Source organism: Berkeleyomyces rouxiae (genome assembly GCF_048999995.1).
Source record: "Berkeleyomyces rouxiae strain 22BRR77 chromosome Unknown BrBRR77_ptg000004l, whole genome shotgun sequence".
NCBI lineage: Eukaryota > Fungi > Ascomycota > Sordariomycetes > Microascales > Ceratocystidaceae > Berkeleyomyces > Berkeleyomyces rouxiae.
Genome location: NW_027396494.1, coordinates 1,359,643 through 1,370,188, shown reverse-complemented (window position 1 = coordinate 1,370,188; position 10,546 = coordinate 1,359,643). Strand labels below are relative to the sequence as shown.

The following is a 10,546-nucleotide window of genomic DNA, read 5'->3' as shown; positions in this document are numbered from 1 at the left end:
GTCATGTGTATGTATGTATGTATAAGCAGGCAGAAAATATGGCCAAGTACGTATGTACTTGCATGTAGTTAACTAGTTAGTTATGTAGTTGTCTATGTATAGTTACTTGTAGCACGCAGAGTTACATACATACATACATGTGCTGGCTGTTGTCATCACGGCCGCCCCATGCCCATCCCTCCGCCCCATGCCTTGGCCCATTGCCGTCATGCCATGTCTAGGACTGTCTGTCCGGCTGGCTGTCTGGCTGTCTGGCTGGCTGTCTGACTGGCCCCGGGGCCTGGCTGACCTGGTCCTGGCCTGGACGCCGACCCCTTGCTACATCCCGGCAGATCCCCTTTTGAAATGCCGGTTAGCGCCTGTCTCTTGTTCTTTGGTTCTTTTCTCCTTTTTGCTCATTTGCTATTCTGGTAGCATCTTGGAACAATGACCTTCTGCCTAGCTCTGCTCAAGGCTTGTTTGGCTGCAACGTAAAAGCCGCCCAATACCTGGACGTGGACTCATTGATCCAATCCAATATGCACATACATATGTACACACTTGAATATGTCCATGTTGTTGGCCCTGTCCGCCTGCCGTGCTACCAGCCACCGACGAAATGCTTTGCTCGGATGTAGTAGTTCGTACGGTGCGACTAGCCCCGGCGCACCGTAATCGTATGAGACATCGTGCAATTGTCTACTGTACAAACTCATTCTCATACACGCAATCATGCCCGCCTATGATTCTCCCTCTCATAGCCGCATACTACCTCTACATACATCTGCATGCTTTTTTTTGAGGTTCGGCACTGGATCTGGCGGGCGGAACGGATAGCCGCGGAGCAGTTTGGGGCTACGCCGTGTTGTCATTGTCTGTATGTACAGTGCCAACTGTCCGCCCGCACGGGTCTGCAGGTCAAGTCTCCCTGGTTGCAACGTGCCTGACTTTGATTCCCTTTGCGATTTTTCTTCAGTTTTTTTTTTTTTTTTTTTTTTTTTTTTTTCGCTTGGGGCAATGGGGAAACAGCGGGCACATGGTTCTGCAGACTTACAGCCCAGCAGGATAGGCCGGCCAGACTCAAAAAACAGCCCGCATGCAACTGCCCGTCTCTCCGCCCTAGCCTGTCGTGAGAAGAGGGCGGCACGGCGATAGACTTACAGCATGCACAAGCAGTGGCCCATACCGTCCCAGGACGTGCTGTGGCCGGGTGTAGCTGGTTAAGCTAGCTACGGCTCATGTACAAGTACTTCCATACATTCAGCCCAGGAACAGATACCACCAGCAAATTCAGCACTGCCAGCCAATCAAACGGCCTTGTAGCCGTGTAAATGGTGGTATCCTATACTTGTGCCTGTCCCTGTTCGAGGAGAAAAGGAGAGGGACGGGATGCTAGCGTGAGCTGGTGTGGCAGTGGTCATGGGCATCGCCGCAAGTAATCAGTCTACATGTACATACATACATAGCTACGAGAAGTAGCCAGTCATGTGTTGTGCTGGCAAGCAAGCAGGCACGGCAACCGCCGAGAGGGCAGAGCCAGACGGGGGGAAGGGTGGGAGTGCAGATGCAGATGCAGATGCAGGGCCAGGAAGGGTGAAGCAGGGCGAGCCAGTGGCTGATGTTCAGGTGGGCGGGCTAGTGAGCCCGGAGGAGGCAGCTGTCCCGGTGTGTGCAATTGAGAATTTGTATACATGCCCCTCTGCCGCCCAGCACCAAGAACTAAGAAGTGACCAAATGAAGTCTGGACTCGCCCAGCTCGTCCTGTCTGCCTCTCCCATTCCGCTTACGTATTAGCTACCTTCTATGCTCTAGTCTCGGCCGCTTGTTGACATTTCATTGTTCTCTAGCGCGTCTTTGTTATTATGGCTATTGCTGTCTTGGCGCTAGCGCCTTCCCCATCATCGCAAGCTAAATGATGCCTTGTTGCCTTCTTTCGGTGTCTGGTGTGTCGCGCCTTCCCTGTCATGCCCTTGTTCGCCTGCTTTGTCCGCATCGTGACTTCCCTGTCTCCCTTCTCTGGCGCCGCTTCCTTCTAATTGTTCCTTGGGTTCTTTCCTTGTTCTCCTTCAGCTTGTCCCAATTTTGCACTTCATTTTGGCTACGTCCTTCCGTCTTCCCTCCTTCTTTCCTGTCTTTTCTCGTCTTCGTCTGAACATTTGTCCCCATTCCGAGGGAAATGCCCAACTGAATGGCAACTTTGCTCCTGCCTCCTGCCTCCTGCGGTTTGCTCCTTCCTCTTCTGCTGTCCCGAGTCTTCCTACCATCTTACTACACACCAGTAGTAGGGTAGTCTCGTTTGTATCTACACAAGCTCTCTGTCTCTCTCTCTAACGCGTATACGTCTCCTCTCCTTCTCCATCTCTCTCTCCCCTCCCTCTCTGGCTACCCCCGTAATCACCCACCTACTTGCTCTCGGTCCCTGTTACTAACCGCTCCCCACACGGCTCGGCCTTTTATCTGTTTTACTACAACCTATTTCGTCCTGCCCCCCTTTTGTAGGCCCTGCTTCTTTTTTCATTATTCTCGGCCTTTTCCCGTAGTCTACTTTTTCCATCTTATTCACTTTCACACATGTACAGTCATGCCATCTCATGCCTTCTTTACGCACATAGCATCCTCCTCCTCGTGTGGACTAAAGGAACAACGGACTAGAGATATATGTATAGATGGGCGGTGACTTCTTTTTTTGCAAGTCAAAATGCGATGCCTACTGTAATAAGCGAAGCCGAAGCGTGTCTATCTGCACTCACATTAGGCCAGATTAGGACCAAGTAGCCCAGGAGAAAAACGGCGGGCACGCCTTGTTCCTTACTATGTATGTATGTATGCATTGCTTTTGCTGCTGCTGCTGCCGCTGCCGCTGCTACTGATGCCAAAGGGCTCTGGTCTTGTCTTCCTGCCGGCGAAGCTGGGCCGTTTTTTTTTGCTCTATTGACCATGGGATGGATGGGATGGGCCGGGGGGCAGAAGAGGTTATGGGGCTTTAATTCAATTTTTTTCTCTTTTGGACTGCCACTGTCTCTTTGTGAATTTGGCTGGCCTTGTTGCCGCTCCCATTCTAGTTCTCGTTCTTCTTCTTCTCCTTTTACTTGGGCTTTGCCTTGCTCCCATCCTGCTTTTATACACGGCAGTCCTCACCTTCTTTCTCTTCTTCTCCTTACTCTTCCCACACTCGTTCACCACTCTCTCAGCTGTGTATACAATACATCCAAAGGCCTACTCGTTGCCGTTCCTCTTGCCCTCTCTTTGTCTCTCCCTCCCTTGCCCTTGCGGACGTTGCTTTTCTTTTTTGCCAGCCAACTTGTCTGCTCCATATCGCAGCGCTGCCTATTTATATAGCTCTATATTAAAACTAGCCGGCAGTCCTTTTTAGTTTTCGCCATGCGCACGCCCCGTGATCCAGCAGTCTGGGTCTGCCCGACCGACGCAAAGGAGTCTCGTGGCTTTTCGGCGTCGGTGGCGGACCGCCATGCACTGGCCTGTGTGTGTAAAAGCGAGGATGATGCTCGTTCATGGTCGGGAGCTAGATCCTGCCCTTCCTCTCATTTGTGCCACTTTACCTCTTTCCAGTCGTCTTCTTTCAGACAGTCCCAACTACCGCTTGAGAACTTGTCACTTTGTAAGTCCCGTTGTTGTGTGCCATGTGCCGGTATCTTGTGCATAGTTATATCTTTCTTTTATGTTTCCTTGCTTGTCACCTGCCCGTCTCATCTTTGCCCCCTCCCCTTCAGCCCCCTCCCCCCTTTTTCTATTACTTTTCCCATTGTTATCAGTCATATTCCGGCACTTTGGAAATCAGATCAAACTGACAGCCGATGTGCACCCTATACTCTAGCCTCCCATGACGTCAACAAACCTTTGCCATGTAAGTGTCTTATTGATTTGCCATCTACCATGTCGTCTTCCCAACTTACACACAACTAACCTAAATCTGTTACCCTATTTTTACTAGACCTCTATAGAGCTTCCCATTTCAAGTGTCACACCTTTAACACACCGCTATGGCCCATCTACCATCTTCACCCTACGCGGTGTGCTACTAGCCTCAGTCCCCAGGATGACCTCCACCTAGCCAGGGTCGTCGACCTACACAACACTCAGGACCTGCATGTGCCTACAACTGCCTCTACCTCTAAGAACTTGACCATTCTCAGTCAGACACCACGTCGTCTTCCACCCGTGTCAGGGGTCTCTGTACTCGTTGCCGTTTTCGACTTGCCAGGCGTAACCATGGGCCGAGATAAGACCCACTTTGTCTCCGATAGACTCTTGGCCGCCGTGCATAGACAGGAACAGGAACACGGCCTCCCGCACTATGCTCTAGCAGAGCCTCGTCTACTAAGAGAGCAGCTGATAGAACAGCTTCCGGCGGATGCGGAAAAATGGGGTCGGAGTATGCGATCGCCTATGGCGTGTTTATTAGACCTAGTGACAGATGACCACGTGAGTATAAGTCTTGTCTCCGCACCATGCTGCCAGCTCTTTCAGCTAACCCCTTTTTTGTAGATGATCCCCTGTTCTCTTATGCTGCTTGGCTTTACTGTCAACATTCTCTACATAGTTGGTAAGTTCCCATTCCGTCTCCAGCTTCACAGTTCCAGCTCTCGCCTAACAACTCCATCAGCCCTCCGTGCCGGCCTTCATCAGACCAAGACTCATTGTCTTGTGTCCCCACATGGCACCCAACTTCAGACTCCGGTGGTCGTCAAAGCGCAGCTAGATATCATTCTGTGTCGTATTCTTGTCGAGTTCCAGCGGAACTTTGACAACTTTTGGCACCAAGTAACCAAGGCCAAGGCTCGCAGAAAAGCTGACTGGGGCCTTCTCTTCTGTACTATTTCGTCCTTTGCTTGCGTTTATTCGGCCATCCTCGAAGACATGTTAGACCAGGCCAAGCACAATCCTGAGATGCTGGTAGGTCCGCCCGCCTCAAATTCTACCCCTTGATGGGCCTTATTCTGTCTGAAAAACTAATCTTTCCTCGCCAGAACCTCTACGTCAACTTCTACAACAGTGCCGAAATCACAATGAGCAAGCTTCTAAATGCTTTTTGTGAGTGGCGTAATAGTTTTCCTGACTCTGACTTCACTCTCATACGACACTCTTCAACACAAACCCTCGTTCGGCTAGCAGAGGCGCACAACAGCAACATTTGTAGCGCCGGGGAGTTCCGTTGGGTAGATTTAATGCTAAGCGAGACAGCAAAATCATACGAGGCACAACCACTTATGACGCTTGAGAGCGCAGAGTTAATGCCCCAGGTTAACCGAAGGGTAAACTAGGGTTTTTCGGTGTGGGTTTTTGGTGTGGATCAGCATCTCTGCGTTGGTATTAGTTTGGGATTTGATGGTAGATGTAGAGTTAGATTGTGAGCATCAAACAACAAAAGTTGCTTTTTATTACAACTGCATCACGGCCATACTTGAGAGGCGAATGGGGTGGACTGACAGCACGGCGACCTGTGCGTCTGCGTGTTTAAAATTGTGAATTTCCTTCTGGCGGTTATTCTCAGTCCTGGCTCGTGCTCTGCATAACAAACAAAGCCTGACCACTCGGCGGCGAATTGGTGGTGATCAGATAGGAAGATACTGTATGTATTTATGTGCATAGTTACTTGTACACATTGACAAACACTTGGAAACGACGTCATGAGGTTGAAGGGTCACAAAGAAGAATATTCATTGATTCGGTGAAATGCTTGTACATCTATCATGTACAAGAGAACAGACAATAGCTGGTTGAAATAAACAAACATGACTAGGCACAGACCCAAAGGTTATGCGACTCTTTGAATGAAGGTAAAAACGCTAAGAAACGCTAAACAATGGGAAATGAGAAAAATAAAGCAAAAAAAGCCGACAGGCCAAGAAGAGATGCAAAACCAGCAAAGGCGGCGCCTCATGATACGCTAAGAGTATCGAGAGGCCCCTGATGCAAAGCCTTTTGCAGCAGGGCCTGGTTGGCTTGCCCTGCTAATAACTTGTCTTTCTTGGCCTCTTGCTTTTCGCGCTGTGCAGCCATCTTGACTTCCATGTGGGCTTGCATCTGGGCCAAAAAGGCCTGCACCTCGTGCTGCTGGGCAAACTCAAAGTGACCATCGTCGAGGGTGCAGTCGGAGTTTGCGTCCGAGTCGTAGTCGTAATCGTAATCCTGGGGGTACTCAGCGTCGTAGCCCGCATCGTACATGTATTCGTCCTCGTAGCCCGTATCGTAGACATGTTCTACGTGTTGTACGGGCGAGTTTATCCACGATGCGGTCTCGTTGTGCTTAGCACACCGGTACAGCGCCGGCATATCTTGGGCATCATCCATGTCCATGTCTAGGTCGACGTCGACTTCAGTTTTGTCATCAGCCACATCCTCAAAGTGCTCTATTTGCGGCTCGTCATCCGAGTCGTCAAAGCAGTCAAACATCCGCCGGTTATAGCAGCCATAACCAGCATTCTTGGCTGGTGGGGAGTAGACCTGGCGATCTGAAGAAGGCGAGAAGTCGTGGTCTGATGATGATGATAGAGAATCTGTGAAGGAACTAGCATAGGGCGAGAAGGGTGGGTGGGCCTGCGAGAAGCGGCAGTCAAGCGAGAGAGAAAGAGCTTTAGGGTTAAGACTGAGCAGCTCGAGCTCGTGGGCGGCGCGGTCGAGGGCGCAAGCCGTGAGAGAAATTGACATGGCGAGAGAGAAGAGAAAGAAGAAAGATGGAGAAGACAAAGATGCTGGAGAGTGGAGCACAATGTGTTGGTAGGAGGAAGGCCGAAGGCGTGTTTGTGAGATTCTCGGAAAGAGATGGAGACAAAGACCTCTGGGGAAGAGAACAGAGCAACGGAGAACTGCTGTGATTATAAGAAGAGTCCGGAGTTGGCCTAGACCCCTTTGTCTGGGATCTCTCTACTATATCCACCTGTGATAATGCCAACAAAGAAGCTCCGAAGAAGTCGTAGGACGCAGAAGCGACGAAAAAAAAAACTCGGCGTTACTAAGTCAGTGCGTCTGGGGCTTTAATTCGCGGGGCGTTATAAGAGTGACAGGTCAAAGAGAAGGGAGAATGTGAACGGCCGGCAGTAGCACAGAGATGTAACGTATGCAATGCAGATAACTCTCAGTGAGGAAACAAAGCGCCGGGAGCAAGTGTGACGAAATAGAGTGCAAGTTCCAGCTCAGCAAAGACGGGGGAGAATGTTGAGATATTCGCCTCTTCTCGCTCGCTCTGGCCTTCGAGACGTCGTCCCCGCGTTTATATGGCCGAGCCTCAGTCTCCACTGGCCTCTCTTCGCACTGTCTGTCCACCCATCCATCCTCCTCTTCTCCATATCAAAGCCCAATTAAGAGCGCCATCCTCCCAGAGGCCACAGGGAGGTCTCGTTCCACTTCTCTTCCCCCAGGTGGCGCTTTTTCCAGACCTTTGTTTCCTGCGCTGGTCTCGAAACTCCAATTAATTTTTGCTCAGACCACTTGTGGGCTGTCAGATTCGATCCTCTGTCCGTAGCGGCTATTTTATTGTTATTTTAAGGCGATTTTTTTTCTCCTCTTTTTCTTCCCTTTCCCCCGAGACGTTCTCTTTGTCTATCTCTGCTGCTCCCACCTCACAGCCTCCATCTCGCTCGTTCTACGCAGTCAGCAATCCCGTGCCGTGTGTCCTCGTGATCTCTCCCACATCGCATTGCATCTCGCGATTAGTAGCACTTTCCTGATGACATCTCACACATCTCGCTTGGTTCAAGGTTGGAATCGGCTAGATTTGCCCATATCACGCTGTCTATCACGCTGCCGCTGCTCTTGTCTGAATATTTTTGACTTTTGCTGTGCGACGCTAGTCTCCCGCTCCACACCATTGGTGGGTAACTGACTGGGTACTTCAGTAACCCTTGCCACCTGTAACCCTACTCCGCCCAACGGCCCTACCGAATTAGCCGAGAAAAATCTCTCCGCTGGGTAGCTACGCTTCCTGCAGGATCATCCTTCCCTTCCTTCGTCTCTTCTTCAGGCTTGCCTATTTCGGGCACGGGTTGCATTTTAGCCATGTTGTTAACCACTCACATGTACACAACTATGTAACTCATTATTTGCATATAAACTATAGCTACACAATGCGTTCCATTTGTTTCTCAGCTCAGGTCGCCTCAAACCAGCTGCTGCCACTTCTGTCTATACTTTCTGTCGCTGACACACTGTTGCCGTCTTGTTGCCGGGATCCATTGCCCTGGTCGGTGCCTCCACCAGAATCACCACCCTCATCCATTTGTTCGGCCGCAGAGCCGGCGCTGACGCCGCCCTCCTTCTGCTCCCAGATTGTCTTCAGCAAGTTACTGCTGGCGCGGCGTCTACGTCTCATACCTTGACTGCTGTGAGCAACCTTGTCTGTCCATTGTACATACTCGTCCTGTTCTTCTGTTTCGTCGTCATCATCGCTATAGTCACTGTCGTCGTCGTCGAAGCTATCCGAGTCTAGGTCCATTTTATCCTCTTGTTCACGGGCCTCACGTCTCCCTTGACTCTCCATCGCTCTTGCCGTTGCCTCCTGTAAAAACTCATGGAAAATTTCCTCGTCCTCTCTCATCACGTTGTATAGTTCGTGAGACGTGTGTGCGTGATGATTCGTCTGGCCTTGTTTTTGGATCCGCGCCCGCAGGCATGCATGATACTCGGGTCCGTCATAGGTGAGCCTGCCGTTTTTAATAAAGCCATTGAGATCGGCCAACACTTGGCCTGCCCTCGCGCGTGCGTCGGCGAGATAGTGGATGCACTGCCGCACGAGATGCACGAGCTCGTCTTCATGCCACGAGTATACCATTTCGTGCAGATAGAGCGAGTAGTTGACCAAGTCGCGGATCTTGACACGATTGTAGACGAGCCTGTTATACGCGACCTGTAAAAGTATGGTGCCAAGTGTCCATATATCAGATGCCGGTGTACCGATAAATTGGCGCCGGCTTCTGTCGGCCCTGGCCAGGATTTCGGGTGCCTTGAACTGCAAGGCCCGCTGATCTGTGAGCACGCGCCGGGTCTCAAGAATTCCAAAGTCTGAAAGCTGCACATGGAGCTGGCTGTGCTCGCATCTAGCACCGCGGGAGTGCACAAGGATGTTTTCCGGCCGGAGGTTTTTGTGTGCCAACGGAGGGTTTTGTCGATGGAGGTAGTCCAGGGCACTGAGACATTGTCTAAATAGAACAAGGACTTCTCCAAATTGAAAACTCGCTCTACGGAACTCGCTATCTATGTTCCCAAGCGGCTTCCAGGGCAAATAAACTTCCTGCAGCTGTGGTTTAAACCCTGCAACACTAATAATATTTTCCTAAAGCACAATTAGCACCGCCCTGAACCATAACAGCAACCCTTTTACTTACATGACGAAGACTTTCGAACCTGCGCACTCTCACTATCCAATCATTCTTCTGCTCATTTGAATGTGGAGATGTTACGCGCTTGAGTGCAAACGCTTGCACCGTTGTTACGTCCCAGACCTTGCGGGTGAACCCTCGCTTACACTCCATCACCTGACGCTCAACAGCCATGTCTGGCATCCCGCTGCGTACAACCCGGTGTTTCTCTCCAGAGGCTGCTGCAGACAGCAAAAACTCCGGTCTCTGTGTCGAGTAATGCGTTATCGCATGGATGACACGGGGGTCACGTGTGTTGTAGACCTGAGGTACCAGCACATATTCCTCGCCATTCTGCAGTGTAATGCAGATTGAACTGGTGTCCGCAAGACTAAACCCTGTGACGGTCCAAAGCGTGTTCGACAGGGAATCAGAGCCTTGCATGCCGTATGAGACAATAGTCCCCATTTGACTGCCCAAATCACGAATTATCAGTCGGTACATACTGTCGGCGTAGTTGTTGGAATATCCAATCATAAAGTGCACCGCGTCTGTGCCTGGATGCTTCTCAAGGACGACATCGCAGTGTTCTGGCGAGTGGCCGAATATGAATCCTTGGCGGTACTTGGGTGGGTGCGCAAAGTTCAACTCTAGATACGGCAGTCCTTTGTATTGTGCGGCTCTGGGAATATCATTGGTAGTAGTGTTATTGTCACTGCTGGGCTCACGATACCGGAGCTGATTCTGATTGATGACTGCCTGCGGAAATCGGCCCAGCTTTGGATACAGACGTGCTATCAGGCCGACGTTCAACAAGCTATGGGGACTGCTCGAGGGAGGCACACCAGGGAGTTTCTTTCTGAGACTTTGCTGATCCATGTTTAGATATCGACGGAGGAAAGGGTATTAAATAATAATAGAGGGAAAAGAAGTGGCGACAAGTTTTTGAACAAAGGTAGTTATCTTTAAAGAGAACATAAACACTGAGTCGGCTCAAGTTCTAACGCATCCGAATTAAGATTCAAATAATTGGGAGAGTTCAGAACAAGGAAGAAATGGTCGTGGTTATGAAAGATAACAAGAATGTGTCTAATGTATATCAAGAAAGAGCAATAAGAGAAGCTCAAGGTCTTGCTTTGTAAGACCGAGTATTTGTACTGGCCGCATATCTATGCTGTGCAAACTTCGGGCAGCCAAGCAAGCCTTCTCTTCCACTCTTGGGCTGAGGCTTTCTTGGTACGCCACTTGGTCAC

General features: G+C 50.4%; 3 protein-coding genes across 3 annotated transcripts; 1 reads left to right on the top strand and 2 right to left on the bottom strand.

The window, feature by feature from the left end:
• Window positions 1-3,360: 3,360 nt before the first annotated feature.
• Window positions 3,361-5,261, top strand: BROUX77_004608 (uncharacterized protein; the record flags this gene model as incomplete). The annotated part of the gene is made up of 6 exons (XM_073749390.1): window positions 3,361-3,598; window positions 3,815-3,844; window positions 3,932-4,422; window positions 4,486-4,543; window positions 4,604-4,893; window positions 4,968-5,261. The coding sequence occupies 6 exons, from the start codon at window positions 3,361-3,363 to the stop codon at window positions 5,259-5,261; spliced, it is 1,401 nt and encodes a 466-aa protein (XP_073605065.1).
• Window positions 5,262-5,877: 616 nt separating this feature from the next.
• BROUX77_004607 (uncharacterized protein) lies at window positions 5,878-6,648 on the bottom strand (the record flags this gene model as incomplete). The annotated part of the gene is made up of 1 exon (XM_073749388.1): window positions 5,878-6,648. The coding sequence occupies one exon, from the start codon at window positions 6,646-6,648 to the stop codon at window positions 5,878-5,880; it is 771 nt and encodes a 256-aa protein (XP_073605064.1).
• Window positions 6,649-8,086: 1,438 nt separating this feature from the next.
• BROUX77_004606 (uncharacterized protein) lies at window positions 8,087-10,172 on the bottom strand (the record flags this gene model as incomplete). The annotated part of the gene is made up of 2 exons (XM_073749387.1): window positions 8,087-9,268; window positions 9,321-10,172. 2 exons carry the CDS (start codon window positions 10,170-10,172, stop codon window positions 8,087-8,089), a joined length of 2,034 nt encoding a protein of 677 aa, XP_073605063.1.
• Between the last annotated feature and the right edge of the window lie 374 nt (window positions 10,173-10,546).